The sequence below is a fragment of the Mytilus edulis genome, chromosome 8 (assembly GCF_963676685.1).
Source record: "Mytilus edulis chromosome 8, xbMytEdul2.2, whole genome shotgun sequence".
Classification (NCBI taxonomy): Eukaryota; Metazoa; Mollusca; class Bivalvia; order Mytilida; family Mytilidae; genus Mytilus; species Mytilus edulis.
In genome coordinates this window covers 70,713,417-70,731,613 of record NC_092351.1, presented here as the reverse complement: position 1 = coordinate 70,731,613, position 18,197 = coordinate 70,713,417, and the positions used below count along the sequence as shown (strand labels likewise).

At 32.5% G+C, this 18,197-nt stretch overlaps 1 protein-coding gene across 1 annotated transcript; it reads right to left on the bottom strand.

Annotated features, from left to right (window-relative positions):
• Positions 1–9: 9 nt before the first annotated feature.
• LOC139486168 (uncharacterized) lies at positions 10–8,554 on the bottom strand. The gene is made up of 2 exons (XM_071270954.1): positions 6,813–8,554; positions 10–380 (listed from the first exon to the last, which is right to left on the bottom strand). The coding sequence occupies exons 1-2, from the start codon at positions 8,350–8,352 to the stop codon at positions 91–93; spliced, it is 1,830 nt and encodes a 609-aa protein (XP_071127055.1). The 5' UTR covers positions 8,353–8,554; the 3' UTR covers positions 10–90.
• Positions 8,555–18,197: the final 9,643 nt, after the last annotated feature.

Below are 18,197 nucleotides of genomic sequence, written 5' to 3'. Positions count from 1 at the left end.
AATACAGCGTTGTAAGATGTTGGTTTTTTAATAAACTTAAATTAAATAAATAATCAACAAAAAAATAAAAGTTTAATTTTAACAACTAGCTTAGTTTGTTTTCTTTATCTTTTCGGATACTCTGTCGTGGCTTCGTTCGTGTTTCGATTTCGTTGAATTGAACGTTGATAAAATTTTGTCATCGGACGGCACAGTTCGCTCCCTTTGTACATGGTTGTGAGGATTCTGTTTCAATAGCAAACGCAACAATAAGTCTGAAATGTCTCTCTTATTTTGAGGTACAGAATTTGCATTGTCTACTGAGGATCTGTAACTTTCAGTAGGCAAGGCAGCTGGAGATGAAAAATCTTTAGATATGGAACTAGAAAACGATCCCGGGTCTAAAATAGAAATAAAATATATGAATTCAGCATTTTAATATTAAAAATGTAACATCAATTCAATAGACAAAACCATCATAAACATAGACAATGAACATATTTCTTAAAGCAGCAGAACTCGCTATAGTATGATAGTGTATGTAAATTGAAAGTGGTTATTTCATAAGTACGATGGTATGGAAACTAGTGTTATGGAGAAAATAATTCTTAAACGCAAATAAATTCGATATAAATTCAATTTATGTCCTTATGTGATATTACTTTAAGAGGATGCAAACCATTTAACTCACAGCAATTAAGAAATACATGTACATGTTTTTAAAATATTTCATTGTTTAAAAATCATGCAGGTCGCATAAGGGAATCCAGTATTGAAACTACATAGCTTACAAAAAGAGAGTCATAAAGATGATCACAGCAGTAGAATCACTGAGACCGTAGTAAGAAAAGCAGTTAGGAAACCACAAATCATGCAAGGAAAACACAGTAAGGTAACCACGGAGCATTCAGTCAGGAATCCAGCTAGAAAACCACATTGCTTACAGAAAGCAGCGAAACAACAGAGCTCCTACCCAGGAAAAAGCATTATATATTTTGAGTTAGAGCTGGCAGAAGTTTCTATAATTTTGATATCATTTGTCTCACTAGAAGTACACTACACTGTAAAAATCTTTTCGAGAAAGAGCAGGTTCGATTTTTTTAATTTGAATTTATTGTCTAAAAGAAATTCACTACGAAATGACTGTGTTCTCGGGCCTAAGATATGCTATGAATATATACAGGCAATAATTCATATAAGATTTGCATACTCAAAATTGGTACATTTAATGAATGGCTATTATCTATTTTGAATTTATTGAACCATAAAACTAATTTTTGACTCTTCACATTGAATAATCCGCGAAGCGGATTATGTAAAATGTGAAGAGTCAAAAATTAGTTTTATGGTTCAATAAATTCAAAATAAATTATTGCCATTCATTATAAATAAAGTTCTATCAAAAATAAGGCTCAAAGAACTTTTTTTATATTATTTATATTAACAATAACAACGTACACACATGTTGGCGTATGAATACACAACGTCAGAGTAGGCGTAGAGAATAAAACTAATAATTTTAACCAATCAGAAGACAGTAAAAACACCAAATTTATTTATTGTAAAATAAGACATCATCTTACATAAGAGAAATAACCATTATGTACAATATAAAAATATGAACTAAACTAAAAGTAACGTAAAAACTATTACATAAACAAATAAAATTTAAAGTTTAGGTTCCAAAACCAATGATCTCTTAGAGTATTTTTCACTCAACATTTTTTTTACCATAGTTTTACTGATATAGGGATCAACCTGATAAAAATAATCACTAATCAATATTTGTATTTTATCGTAGGACGAATATTACTCAATTTATTTCACTTGACTGGGCGGAGTTTATAAGTACTTCATCATCAGAAAACATTAAACAGTTCAAAATTTGTGAGGAAAGCTCGACGTCGAATTTATTGTCATCAAATGGTTGCTTGCATCTTTTTTATTATTAAAATTCTCTGTAACAGTAAATCCTTCATACCGAGTTCAATGACATTACAATATACACTGTATAAGCCTATTGACCTTGTATAGTACTTAAAAAAAAAAGATATCAGAGTCAGTGTTCCATTACGATTCTTTTTTTTCTCACAAGATGTCTACAATCCATAATTGACAGTTTTAAAACTGTTTATACGTTCTGCATAAACAATATATAACATCCGTGATATAGATACAATGGATAAGCGTAGATTCTTTTAAAAGAAACCGTGAGCCCGCAGTGACGTTAATCTTCGATTTCACTGCTGTTAGCAAACTCGAAAACCAAATAAAGTATCTTAATATTTATGGCATGTCTTTAAAAGAAATTTCATGTTTCATGATCACTTTATATTTTATTTTAATTAGGTTAAGAATTGTTAAGGCTGTTTTGACTTCTGTCGGTGTTACATATAAGGTAGATCAGGTGCCTTATTCTGAGCATTCCTTTCGTTCATGTTGCAAACAATTCTTTTTTTAAAACCAATTTTACACATATAATAAATATTTATACAAAAAGATAAGATTTTGAATTCTAAAGATGAATTGTCAAAAATGAAGTGTCGCTGTGGGTATTATTATTTTTAATCAAGGGCAGATAATTATAACGAATTCAGTTGAAAGGACAACTTGTGTGGGTTTTTTTTTTTAAAGAATGTCCGTAACCCCGTTTACATTCGTTTCGGAAGTATTGATTAAAAACAAATATCTCAATGAATTCAACCAATTATCGTGTAATGTTTCCTCAATTAGGAAAAAAAACACGTTAACGTTATATAACTCATATGTAACATAACTGTAATTTCATTAATTTCACGGTTTTAACGGAAAAAAAGGTCCGTCACGTACCTCCAGTTTTTATATTGAAATTTGACAAGTAAATTTATCCAGAGGTCTTTAAATTTAATGAAGTTAAAAGAAAAATCCATCGTCGAACATTTAAACACCTTATCTCCTTCAAGTCCAATTCTGTTTCATTTCAGTATACTATGGAGGCGTATTAGAGACATAGTAAAAATAAAATTGACAGTGAACTTATTTTTCAAAGACGATATTTTAACTTTTCAAATCTCGATATTATGATTAAAACTTGAAATTTCTACTTTTCAAATCTCGATATTTTGACTAAAACTTGAAATTTCTACTTTTTAAAATTTTGAAATTTCGAAATTCGAAATTTTGACTATGTCCCTAATACACTTCTGAACAGATATATCATGTTAAGGAGGGGTATTTGCGAAAAATACCAGTCGAGAGAATGTTAAATTTCACGAGCCGTAAGGCGAGGGAAATTCATTCTCAAGACTGGTATTTTTCGCAAATACCCCTCAATAACATGATATATCTGTTTAATTACACCGAATGTTAATGTACTAAAACGCATTGATGATCGTGACATTACAAGCGTCCAGTCGGATAGAGTATTTTTTGGCAAATACCACGGCAGAGAGGGTAAAAAAGGCATATCCTTTTAGCAAATACCCCGGCGGCGTTAAAAATGAACGATATTCATTTGATAACAGCAAATTGGTGAAAAATACACTGGCTATTAACCAATCAAAACCCCGGATTCTTACATAAGGTGTAATTACGTAATATACTATATATACTGATTTTCATAATGTGCTATTTCAATTTAACTCCTCCTCCTTTGCCCGCATGTACAAACACAAATCTAATCTCAGCACCCGTGTAAATACCGAAAGTTTTATGGTGAATGAATGTAGCTTGTTTTATTATCAATATTTTGATTTCTATGAAATGACAGAACATTATTTTAATTGATCAATGTTGACAGCACATGTACAAAGTAGGTACCATGGTATTCAATAGTGCCAATTATCGGACCACAGATGAATTATCACGTTGTGATTGGTTTAATGCCGTCACGTGGTGACCCCCTATGAGACCGTATGGGGTTAGTAAGTTTCATAAGTTTAATATTGCCAATGGTTGTAATAACTCTAATGCCAATGCCTTTTTTTTATAGGGAGGATCATCATCGATCGCACAACTATTTTTTTCTGAAACTAGATACACATACAAGTTTGAAGTATATTGCATATAAACTTGTCTACTTGTCTGTGGACTATTATGTCTTTTGATTTGATATTAAAAAAGAAGGACGAAAGATACATTTTGTACCAAAGGGACTGTCGCAAATTGCGATTAACATTATTATTGTTTAAACATATTTCTCCTTTGACATTTTGTTTTACATGAAACATGCTCCTTTTATCAGAAATTTTGTCTCTATTAATTAGTTTCTTTAATTGGTATATGTTTCTCCGTTATTTATATGTGAGTATCTCCGTTTATTGTTATACTCATAAATCGAAAATAAACTGAAAATGCCATGGCTAAAAATGAAAAACACAAACATATAAGTTATTCGATTGCTGTCTCCAAATACTTTTTCATACAGGCATGTAACAGTGTCATTTTCAACAGATAATATCATGGTTTTGTAATTTCTCCTATTTCAGATAAACATATCTTTTACATCTCATATTTCATTATTTGAAACACTGTACAGCGCGTCAACAATACCATTGTTCTTTTAGTAGTATGGTTCTATATGATTGTGAATACAATCATATATATCTTAAATAAAGTAAATTAGTTCATTATGAAAAAAGTATTTTGTTACACTTCTATAGAAAATATTTAAAAATAAAATGTCGAGGTTATTGTTCATGCAAATATGTAACGGTTCTATTGAAAAATATATATCTGGGGTTGTATAAATTTTAACAAAGAAAACTTATTTTAAACTTTTTATTAATTATGGTAAGATTTTCATAGTAAATACAAATAATGTTGACAATAATTATGGGCGATTAGGTCAACAATATTATATAAATATAAAAAGAAAAGAAAATATTTACAGTTAGTTTTATAAGCTTATAAATCGTCAGTAAATTCCATCTAAGCTCGTTAGAAAATTTACATTGAACTTATCTTAGTTTATATAGTTAAGTTTAGCCTTCTTGGTCTTGTTTCTTTATCATTTACATTTTATATTTCGAAAAAAACCTAGGACTATCTATTGAATTTATGTTAAGAAGTAGTAGGTTAAGACGAATACTATTATATGACACAGAAATTGTGATCAGGTATGCTAATTTGATAAGGTCACAACATACCGGTATATGTTTGGACAATATGCATTTATTCTAATTGTTCTATAATAAAATATGGAGATGCGACATGATTGCCAACGAGACCAATTTCTACTAGAAACGAAATGACGTAAATGTAAGCAACGATTAAAAGTCACAGTACGACCTTTAACAATGAGCAAAACCTACACCGCTTATCAAACCCTGAAAAGCCCCATCCTAACAAAAGGTAATACAATTTGAATGAGAAATCCAAAAGTCTGATATATGTACAGAACAACAAACAAACAAAAAACCAAAATATGATATACGGCAAAAAACTACCCCCAACCAAAAACTTTAACGTGAAGCGAGACAGACGGACGAACGAACGCACAAATCAGAAAACATAATGCCCATAAATGGGGCACAACAAATAGACACTGATTAACGACTTGAGCGTACTCGCATTTCCTTAAAGCTAACTCGAAGCAAAAACAAATTAAATAAATAATGCATCCAAGACAACGTATCAATTAGTACACACCCAGTGGATTAAGTATATGACGTTACCAATGCTGATGGTAGTCGAGCTAATTAAGCAGTTTGTCTACTTGATAGTTCAGTGCTTTGCGTTTGCACCAATTGGCATTTCATTCACGCCAGAATATTTTTTCATTAGCGACACACATATTTCTTGTTTCGCGCCAAAATAAAACATTTCAATAGCGTTAATATTACAGATAAATACTATAGTATAATAAAAATAGTTGTATTCAAAAGAGAGACGTTTAATAATAACTCCAAGAATGTATTTGGGTGAAATCAAATAAATCTAGAATTCAAAATTGAAATTAGAAATGAGTATATACCTACATGTACATAGTTCCCGATGGTGAATACTCTAAAACTAAAATCTTATTCGCGATGTATATAGCAATAAATATTGTAAGCTGTTCCGTTATTTATTACCTGTAAATGACGCAAATGTTAGATTTGATTTTGTAAAAATTGTCGCAAATGCAATGAATCACTACAGGTATCACTGGCATGTCAACACAGAGGTTATTATACATTCAAACCACGCACATGGAAGGTGTATGTCTTTGTTTCTTAGGGGGGATTAGGTCTGTGTGTTTGGTTGTTTCGTTATTTGTTTGCTTTCAAGTTCTTTCAATGGGTTGCTGTCTCATATTTATTTATTAGGTAAATTCCGGCGAATTCAGTATTTACACAGCTACTTTTGCATAGGTATTATGTCTGTACTAAAAAAATGCAGTACTGGAAATTTACTTTTAATATTTAGTACTATTTCTTTACTTTAAAACTATTGTATTATTTAGGTACTTGTATTTTACAGTACTTGATTTGTACTAAATATTTGGTACAGAAATAATACAATATTCCATGTTTGAAAATCATAACTTTAAGAGATTCGAAATCGAAAAACTTTAAAAATGCTGAAAATGTAACAGTAGTAACCAAAAATTTGTAGTACCTAAATTTCAAGTACAAATTAAGTACTTTAAAATACAGGTACCTAAATTTCAAGTATAAATAAAGTACTGTAAAATACAGGTACCTGAATATTACAATAATTTTAGAGTAACAAAATAGTGCTGAATATTAAAAGTAGGTTTCCAGTACTACACATTTTTAGTACAGAAATAGTACCTATGCAAAAGTAGCTGTGTACCATTATGTTAATATACTGAGCCATAACTACCCTATAAAAGATCCATTGCCACTCACCTGTTATATATTTTCGTACTTTCCACGAAACAGCATCTTGTCTGTCACTTTGGGCTATCAACAGTTTCTTTTTAATATAGCGTTCACGGACATGAACGGGAAATTCGTGGACTGACTGTTTTTCTACTTTAACACTCGGTTTCTTTGGAACACGATCTTGCATTGAAAATTCACTTATAACAAATCCAGTTGCAGTAGTGTATTGAAGTTCTTTTTTCACACCTGTTTCTTTTGTTTTTTTCCGAAGCAATTTTGATCCTCTCATACTGTGTCGTGGAGAGGTTCTCGAACTTCCACCAGAAGAATCAGGAGAAACGCTTGACCTAATATCGTAACTCGAGACCCTCCCTACAAATGCTGGATGTGCTTCCGTATCGAAGAAATGCTGTGATAGAGGTATTTGAGGATTTTTACCAACGATTGATAGGTTATCCTTTGGTCGACAAGCTTCTTTTCGGACAAGTGGAATACTGACCGAGGAGTTCCGAGGAGACACAACCATGGTTGGGTTAGTCGTTTTCTCTTCGGGTAATTTTGATGTTGGAACACCATAACTAGGTCGATAGCTTACCATATTTCCCTTTTCCACGTAGTAAGATACCGGGGGTCCGTTAAGTCCTTGAAGAGTGAATTTTATGGGAGGTAAATCCGTTAACCTTGAACGTGCAGATGACGGATGATTTGTTCTATTTAGAGTTATCTCCTCTTCCTTATCACACTGAGTTGCACTATCTGATTTTACACTGCGCCTGTCTGAGCTCGCACTCTTGGTAAAACGTCTTGCAGATCTTTGAGTGTACAGACTAGCGTCGGTATTCACATCCGGTATCGTTACAACTATTGAACGTTTATACGCACCGTAAACGGTATTCTTCTGTTTAGTATCTGATGGAATGATTTCATCTGCAGACGACGGTGAAACTGGACTTTTCCTTTCTGTAGCCATCGACAAATTAGGTTTTCCTGTCGTCCTGACCAATGGCGGTAAAATATTTGTCTTATTGTTGTCGTTATGAATAAATCTTTTGTCCAAATAACTAACATTATTATTTTCTTTCGATTGCGTGCTAGTTGTGTTTTTGTTAGTTATTAATTTATTTTCTTTGTCAGAGTCGCAACTGATTTCTTCATTTAAATTTCGCTCGTAATTAAACAAATCTCCCCTACCTTTCATTTTTTGAAGGACTTCTCTTAAAACTTGTTTTTGCTGAGTCATCTCCCGACGCCGTCGAATATTCTCCGACGCTTCTTTACGGCTTATCCTCATTTTATCCAATTGTAATTGTCGTAAATTTTTATTTACTACTTCCTGTGCCTTTTGTATTCCTTTTATTTGTATGAAATCTTCATTCTCCCACATGTCCTTGACCTTTTTCTTCTTTCGGTGTTTTCTTTCAGTCACAATTTTCGATTTCTTTTTATCTCCGATAATAATTATCAATTGGTCATCATCATCATCTGCGGTTTTAGAATTACCGGTTTTAGAATGACCCAAGTCTAAGTTGTGGATTATTGATTCATTTGGGGACATTTTGCTCATGCTTTTTATCTTATTCAAATTAATTTTCCAGATATAAATCTCGACATATTATAAATCACATATTAATTAAAAGATAACTTTAGAATCTTGAAATCGATAACGGAAAGATCAATTTCTATTTTGAATAATAAACGTATTCATAGAGTTAATAATAAGATAACTGTGAAACACAAACTTGACAACATTTAATAATCTTTAACTATAAGGAAAATATATTCCACCTGTCGTCTTCGGAAGAGTGATTCTATTTAATTAAAGCATTTAGACTTTTAACTATATAAACAATAGTTCCAAGTGAAGGGAACAGCCATTAAATTCAAAATTAAAACGGTGTTATATTTCATTACTGTACAATTTAAAAGGTTAAGTGGATATCTTTTACTTTTTATGAAAATTAAATATCGTCACTTTGTAAGATAAACATCCAGATTATCAATTTAAGTTAAAATGTTATTTTTAATTTATAAGAAATTAAATAATAAGGATAAATATGAAGCGTAAACATCACCATGATCACATTTTTATTATACAATGTAAAAGGGACATGCACTCTTCTTTTGTAAATAACAACATCACGGGCAAGTAAAGTGAGATTATCATTTGAAATAAATTTTCAATATCGATATGGGAGAATAGTAAAGCGACCACAGAGATGGATATAGGTGGAAGCAGGGTGCCCTGGCCTCCCCTAATGTGGGGAAAATTATATAGGGAATCACTGAAGTATGGCTTAAGCAGGTCACCTCTTAGGCTGTCAAGTGCCACCCTCCCCCTTTTTTAATGAATATTTCTGGCCACTGAACCACTAGTCCTAAGGAAGCAATATGAATTGCGATTACTCGGCTATGGATCAAACACAGTCAATAACGAAAACAAAGACCAGTAAGTGTTTTATGGACATGCATGCCCATACCGTTCAACTTCCCTTATGCATTCTAATTGCCCCCTGTTATGAAATTCCCCTTTTCAGTGTGTTCGTTATGCTCGTGTTTGCAGTAACACTTCATCGACTCATTTTATTAACAAATCTTATGAGAAAAAATATTCATAAGTCATAAACATTTCGGTATAATCAATTTTAGATTTTAAATGATGAATGTAATATCTTTGCAGTATGGTACAGTCGCTAATATCAGAATGTGGGACAGCATGTTTTTTTTTGTTTTTTTTTTGTTGTTTTTTTTTTATCATATATTAGCAGTCGTTGCTTTTGTCTATGCTATCAGTAATACCTGCCTTCTTTTGGTACGAAATCATTGGTATTGTAGAGATCATGTAGTGCTTTTTTTATCTGATTTGTGTTACATATATTTTGTATTTAATAAAATTATCATTTATAAGATCTTTGATAATTCCTTATATATTTATTCAAACTTATAGGCGTACAGAAGATTTTTTTAAAACCCCTTTTTAATACTTTGTTATTGAAGATCGTATGTTGATCTCTAGATGTCCTTCAATATTTTATGACTTTGCTTAGTTATTATGTGGTGGAAACCGCATTTGAAAAATTCTACATGAACGATTACGCATGAACTTGAGTGCTTTAAACTCCCAATTATATTTATAATATGTTACTAAGAATAATCACTAAATTTTCGTTGTGGATCTTAAATGACAAGCTCTGTTTTTTAACGCGTCCTCGCGATACTAACATAGTATACAATTGGCAAGTGCTAATAAATTATCTTGTTTATTTTCCGCAGCGTTTTGATGCCAATATTTTCTTTTTGATTCAGAGTTTTTAGTCCTTTTTTTGTATTGTTTAGTAACAGTTTCACACAATACTATATGAAAGCTTCATTTATATGCTTTTCTTGTTTTTCTAGTTAATTACATTCTCTTCAAGTTCTGTTCTCCCTTTTCTTTGTAAAACTACAAAATAATTAATCTTATCTTATATTTACTTTTATTGATTACTCATAGGCGGATTTAGGGGGGGCAGGGGGCCCGGCCCCCTCCCCCTTTTTGAGAAAAAATTTGGTTGCTTATATAGGGAATCACTGAACCGTGACTGGAGCGGGCCCCCTCTTAGGTCAGTCAGTGGTCCCCCACTTATGAAAATTTCTGGATCCGCCACTGTTACTGTTGTCAAATTGACAGATCATGCTCCAAGTATCTTTAATGTTGGATATCTTTTTTTTAAGACAGTTTGGGTATTCAAAATCAAGGTGGTTTTTTTTTCATCTGCTTGACCACAATAAACTTTTTTTTATCAAACATTCAAGTAACGTTTGTTGGCGTATGCCTGGCGTTTGTCTAACGTTGATGGAATGCACGCTACGAAGGAAACAAAATTCTCTTGAACGTATTTGAGAAGCGTCCCGGTCGTATCTTGGACGATAATCCGGCGTGTCTGGGACGTTTTATTATGGGATGTTTGTTACAAACACACCCACATACGTTTTAGTTAAATTCGAACGATGTTGAAGCGTAAACAACGTGCCCTAAACGTGTCTCAAATTATCTGTAGCATTTTCAACGCGCTTGTACATGTAGCGTATATATTACGTGCGTGTAACGTACAGGTATACGCTAGAGAAACACTTGAGCCGGATGAATAAAGGCAACAGTAGTATACCGCTGTTCAAAACTCATAAATCCATGGACAAAAAACAAAATCGGGGTAACAAACTGAAACTGAGGGAAACGCATTAAATATAAGAGAACAACGACACAACATTAAAATGTAACACACAAACACACACACACACACACACACACACACACACACACACACACACACACACACAGAAACGGACTTATGCTTCATCAAAATTTCCTGGAGTTATAGCGTTCACCAAGCTGTCAGTTTTTATTGGTGAAGAATATCGGAATGATCGGGGAAAACCACCGACTTTTGATAGGGAAACTAACAATCATAGTCAATTTTAATTGGAGTTTAGCGCACCTGCCACGCGCGGGATTCGGTGATTTGCTTTTGCGCCAATTGGCATTTCATTTGCGCCACAAACAATCTTTCATTTGCGCCATAAATAAAACTTTCATTTGCTCCAATAATACAAGGAAATACAGGTAAATAGTATAAAAAATTGACTTTCAAAAAAAGAGTTTTAATAAAAAAAAAAAACAGTTTTTGTTTGCATAATAAAACATATTCCTAAAAAATCAGTCATCATACAACCTAAAAAAAGGTATGTTAAAACTTCTGTTACTTTGAACATATCTAAAAAGGAGTAAAATTGCAAGAAAGTTCTAAGCATTATACGTTATAATGCTGTCCATATCAGTTGTTATTCTGGCTTTGCAAGTTTTATGGTACACTTAACGATTTTTAATATGATGAATACGATAAGCTATGTGGGGTCATACAAAAATAGACTTAGTTCCTCTGTTTGTCTCTGAACTGACAATGTCCACCTTTACACCTCAAACATTTGAACACTTTATAATTCTAAACCTCAGTTTTGTATAAGAAATGAGTATGACCAAATATCCAGGAGAAATACTGTAGACACAAATCGTATCCACGTTACAGCAATGAATATTTAACTTTTCCGTGTTATATGTTACCTGTATAATCTGTGAAGTGGCGTAAATGAAGTTTTCATAATTTGGCGCAAATGAAATATAACCTTGTGGCGTAAATGAAAGATCGGATTTTTTAAAAAATTTACCAGGATTCAAACTCATAACCTATGTATTGACAGGCTAGTGACACAGCAGTTCTGATTACGAAGACCACTCAGCCAATGAGGGCCCCACGTGACACACAAACAGTATTGATAGGCTAGTGACACAACAGTTCTGATTACGAAGACCACTCAACCAATGAGGGCTCCACGTGACACACAAACAGTATTGACAGGCAAGTGACACAGCAGTTCTGATTACGAAGACCACTCAGCCAATGAGGGCCCCACGTGACACACAAACAGGACAATTATTTACATTCATTTTTTAAGAGATAACAAAAATTTCACTTTGTCGTGCATTTATTTACCTTAAATGTAAATGTGTTATTTTGAATATTAATCAAAATGATGTAATTTAAATAATCCAAGGTTTGCATAAATGAAGTAACAATCAAATTCTACTTTGAAATTCAAATTTTAATTAAAGTCTCATTATTTCTCAAATTAAGCAAAATTAATAAGTAAAAACATTAATTTTATAGATTCTTCAATTTAACAATCGGTTTCAACAAAGTCAGTCATACATTAAGCTTGGAGTGAAATCGTTTTTACTTTACTTTACTTATTTTGTTTCATGCACTATATCGCATAAAATGTATCACGATATCACATGAAATGTATTAATGGTATTTCATTCCGTCTATCAATTTTCACAACCTTTTCTACTACTTCTTCAGGTTTGCTTTCAGTATTTTCATTATCTTGTTTCATCAATAGTTTCATCATTCTTATAATATCCAAATGTTTGTCTTTTTCTTTCTTTTTTGAATCATCAAATTGTTCCTTTTCCGTTATAACAATATCATCTTTCTGTTTTTCTTGTTGAATTTTTTGTTTATCCGATTGGAGACGAAAATAGTTTTGCTTAAAACATTCCTGTGTCTTATTTATATCCCTGACTTTCATATTCCGTTCTTTTCGCCACAATACAACCTGTCTTTCACAACATTCTTTGTGAAATCTATTGCGGTGTTTCATTATTGGAGTGATGTCTGTTTTTCTTAAATCTTTGAACTTAATAAGATAATCTCCATTTAATTGAGATATTCGCTTCCGAGATCTTACATTAAGGATCGAATCACCTGCTGCTCCCGTTTGCTCCATTGTTAGAATCCTAGCAGGGCACGAAATCGTAGAGTTAATGATAATGTTACAGAGATATGTAAGAATAGTTCCTTGGGTAGTAAATTTGGTTTATTATTGTTATCCTACACATGTACAGTGGTATTAATAAAGAAGCACATGCTCAAACCACAAAGTAGAATAGCTATTGTTTTTCTACCTGATCAAAGCAAAGAAATTGAGAAATATAATTTCAGTAATTATTGGTAATTTTCTGAATAGGGTCAGAATAAATACCTTCACTAATTACACTTGGTAATAATGTTTAAATATCTAATCATATAGGAGATAGTTGAAAAAAGTTTTCGTCTCAATGAATAGTAATTATAAATTTACCGAAACAATACTAAATAGCTGACTGGGAGTTCGAAAAGGTATTATTGGTCGTGAACAGCATATATTTGTCATATAAATACAATATGTTATATTATATATTGCAAGTAAATTTTCTATACAAATTATAACAAATATATTATGTACGCGTGCATATACGGTTTATTCAGTTGACAATAAACTGATAATTGAATTTAGCCTGCATTAGATATATATTACGAAACCATTGGTTTCAATGGGAAATTTTTATATTTTGTTTAAGATTCATAGTGTTTGTACATTTATTTCATTTTCATCGAGCCTGCGACTATTGTCGCGGAAAGCTCGACATAAGGATAGTGATCCGGCGGCGGTGGCTAACTTTTTAAAAGATTCAAATTTAAAAGGTGGAAGACCTAGATGCTTCATAATTTGTATATAAATGCCTCATGTTACGAAGTTTCTGTCTGTCATATGTCCAGTGTTCTTCATTTTCATGGTGCAGTGACTACTTGATTTTTTTTTGTTATGTTGATTTTAGTAATAGGATAACTATATTTGGTATGTGCGTACCTTGCAAGGTCCTTATGGCAGTCAGACGGTTATCGCTTGACCTTTACCTCATTTCATTGATCAGTGAACAAGATAAAGTTTTGGTGGTCCATATCTCAGATACTATAAGCAATAGGTTTAGTATATTCGGTGTATGGAATGATTGAAAGGAGTACATGTCCAACTGGCAGATGTCATCTGACTTTGACTTAATTTTTATGGTTTAGTGATTATAGTTAAGTTTTTGTGTTTTGGTCAGTTTTTCTTATACTGTATGCAATAAGTTAACTATGTTTGGTTTATGGAAATATTTTATGATGTGCATGTCAGTCTCACATGTTCTATTTGACCGTGACCTCATTTTCACAGTTCATTGCTCAGTGTTAAGTGGTTGTGTTTGGTCTGGTTTTTTTTAAACTATAAGCAATAGGTCAACTATATTTGTTGTATGGAAGAATTGTATGCTGTACATGTCTAGCCTGGTTCATCTGACCTTGACCTTTTTTTATGGTTCATTGGTCAATGTTTAGTTTTCTTGGTTAAGTTTGTTTCTTAAAAACTATAAGCAATAGGTCAACTATATTTAGTGTATTGAATGATTGTAAGATGTACATGTATTTCTTGTTTGGTTTAAATGATGACCTAGCCTTAAACTCATTTTCATGGATCATGTTAAGTTTGTTTGATTGTCTAAAGTTGTAAAGCTTTATATTTAGGACTATCAACATAATATCAATGATTATTAAAGAAGGAGAGACATTTCAGCGTGTGCACTCTTGTATTCAATTTATCCAATTATGATTATAAATATTTTCACTGTTTTATGTTTCATTGCAGATGACCGTGTTCATTGTTCAACATTGAAGATTTGTATGAATAAATAGATACTATTCTAATTTAGTTCAAATAATCTTTGTGTGCTCATGGTTGAAAATTGATACAACTGCAAACAAGTCTTCTAGGAGTAGTTCTATCAATTCAAAAAGCAAAACGTGAATAAAAAAATGCAGATAACTAACTTTAACTGGTTACTTACTTCTCAACACGATCATGATATTTGTAAACAGAAGACATCAAATAAGCACTAAACTAATAATGGCCACATTGTTAATCAGAGTAAATAAGTATTGTCGATATAAGAAAAGTTATAGAGTGAAGTATACTTTTATCAAGGCATCTGCTTGGCTGTTAAACAGTGTTCTAGTTTCTAATGTTTAAGAAGATCTAAGGTGACTAATACAAATTACGCATTGGGTACGAAATTAAACTCTGTTTTTAAGGAATGACTGTTATAATTTTTCTGTCTATGAAGAAATAACATAAAAAATGTGTTGAAGACTGAATGACGCGCGTAGGTTGTTTAAAGTGTGCAACACATTTTTTTATATTATTTCAAATAGGCAGAAAAAATATTGCAGTAATTTCTTATAATTTATTTCTTAATTCCATTTTAAACAGGAGTAAATCATGAAAAAACGTTGATGACGTCACGGTCACATGACAAAATTATGTCTATGGGCTGATAAAGAAAACGACGTCAGCCAATCAGAAGACACGTTACATCCAAAATTAAAATATTACCTTATAATAAAATAAATACACTCCCTAGAAAGTTTAATATAATACTCTTGTTCTATCAGGTTTAACATAACTTGACTATACTCAACTTTGGTCTCGAATTTAAAGCTTAGGTTCACACTGCCGATCAGATCAACTCGATGAACCCAATTGTCAAAATTTCTACGACCAAGCTCAATCAAATTCTTGATCGGGCCTGTTTACGACTTCTACCCGACCGCCATCCGATTGTACACGACCTTAACTCGACAATTCGCGACACCATCAGGACTCCATCACGACAACAAAATGAACACTTTTTCGATAATTCCGATCAATTCACGATCTTTACACGATCTTTAATCGACTAGCTAGACCAAAGCAACTATTTCACGATCTCAGTCTGATCTCGACCAGACCAGATCGACCTAATTGTATATGGATCGTAGGGATAATCAGGAATTGGTCGGGTATGTACAATTTTGGTATAAAAACGTCCGAAACTTTTATTACCAATCCGCTTTGGAGTGGGCATTACGTGTTACCCTTGTCCGTCCGTACGTATGTGCGTACGTCCTAACAATATTAGTTTCCGTTCTCCAATTTTATTTTGCCTCAAAAAGAAGACGAACAAGAAGGTGTAGACAGCAACGGGTGCCGAGAAATCTAGGTGAGGAAGTGGCTGACACGCCGACCACATGTGGGCAGTATGAGAGACTTACATTAACTTAACAAAGAAACCCAATGCTTATGAAAACTTCCTCATAGATCTCACAAACATGTTTAACCCCGCCGCATTTTTGCGCCTGTCCCAAGTCAGGAGCCTCTGGCCTTTGTTAGTCTTGTATTATTTTAATTTTAGTTTCTTGTGTACAATTTGGAAATTAGTATGGCGTTCATTATCCCTGGACTAGTATATATTTGTTTAGGGGCCAGCTGAAGGACGCCTCCGGGACCTGTTGGTGACCCTCTGCTGTTGTTTTTTATTTGGGCGGGTTGTTGTCTCTTTGACACATTCCCCATTTCCATTCTCAATTTTACTGATATGTAATGGTAGTTGTATTGCTCTTTTTTGGAAAGAGACTTGTCACTGGATTAGTACTTACGTTAGATAGCAATATACATAAACTTTACCATCCCCCTTTTCCTTGCTTTCTTACAAATAAAGCATACTGTTTGTGTAATATATGTTCATAAGTATGTTATCAGTATTTTTCATAGATTTGATATCCAGTAGTTGAATGGTTAAAGATACTTATTTCCTTTTTGCTGTATGGTAACAACCTGCATGTATTTGCTTAAAAATATTGCAAAAAGAGGCAAAGATGTCACATATTTCCCCAAAATTTGACCCAAAGTAGAATTTCAATCCCCTGGAGTGATACCTTTTCTGAAACTGTTTACAAATTTATCTATCAAGAGATCAAGAGTGCATTTATTTATAACCAAAGTTAAGTAAACGCTGTGTGCCATTTGTTATAGCTTATTTAACGTTACAGTAGAAGAAACAAATGTGTTTGCTGACCCTGTTTGAATTGTCAAAAACGCATGCACATTTTGTTGTTATTTGAACTTTTTACGCGGGGAAAAAGCTAACGATGAAAATGTTATAGACACAGAAGACATCGCTCATCTATGCATATTTAATTTTATTGCAGTTTTTCATCTTAATCAGATGAATGAGATGAATGTATGAAGAAAGTGATGATAAAGCCTTTTAAAAAAAAAACTTTATAACTCAAAATATTGTCTGAAATTACTCAAATTTAGATACGTGTATTTATCCTCCTTTTTTTCATAGCTGTTATTTTATGAAAGAAAGGAGGATAGTACCTAAATTTGAGTAATTTTAGACAATATTGTGAGTTATGACAAGCAAGAAGACGGTTAGATAATTGATTTAATGTTACAAATAGAAAGAAATGCATCGTTTGAACTAACAAAACGAAAAACGACAAACAGAAGACGCTTTAGCAGCGAGTGTATATAGTTTGTCAAAGTTTATGCAAACTTTGCAAAAGTATGCATATTAGAAACAAATGATCAAAACGTGTGCACGCTGAACTGTTTGTATTGCTAGTGTAAGAACGAAATTCGCTCCAAATAAAACAATATTTGCCTTTCGTCTCCTTTTTGTGTGAAATTACGTAAAAAAGTTCGAATAACAAAATAGGCAGCAATGTGAACTATAGTTGTTATTAATCATTTCAATGTCATTCAATGATTTGGTTTTCTGTGCAGAGCTGTCTCGTTGGCAATTGTACTACATCTACTTTTTTTTATACTAGAACAAACATTTCTTGACAAACGAAAAATACGGACAGACAAAACAGAAAATAGCCCCTAAAACAGGTCAATATAAACTTGATCGATGTTCTTATAAACCAACTACGAACGATAACTTAGTATTCAGCAGTTAAATAATAAATGTTATTGCACAATTACTTTCATATTTGAAAAATTCGCCAGATATTCTTCCCTTCCGGAACACATGAGTTCATCTCAGGTTTTTGTTCGGTTATGTGTTGTATAAGGGGTTATGTGTTAGTATCTATGTTTTGTGGACAGCTGTTTGTCTTCTCGTCGGTTTTCGGTTTTTGCTATGGCTGTGTCGCTTTGTGTTCGACCATTGAGTTTGATTGTTTC

What these genes read in the sequence shown, in the direction of transcription:
- LOC139486168 (XM_071270954.1), bottom strand. Translation starts at nt 8,352, where the DNA reads ATGAGCAAAATGTCCCCAAATGAATCAATAATCCACAACTTAGACTTG. An exon ending in AGTACGAAAATATATAACAG is followed by an intron (nt 381 to 6,812) that starts GTGAGTGGCAAT and finishes TTTCTATTTTAG; the next exon opens with ACCCGGGATCGTTTTCTAGT.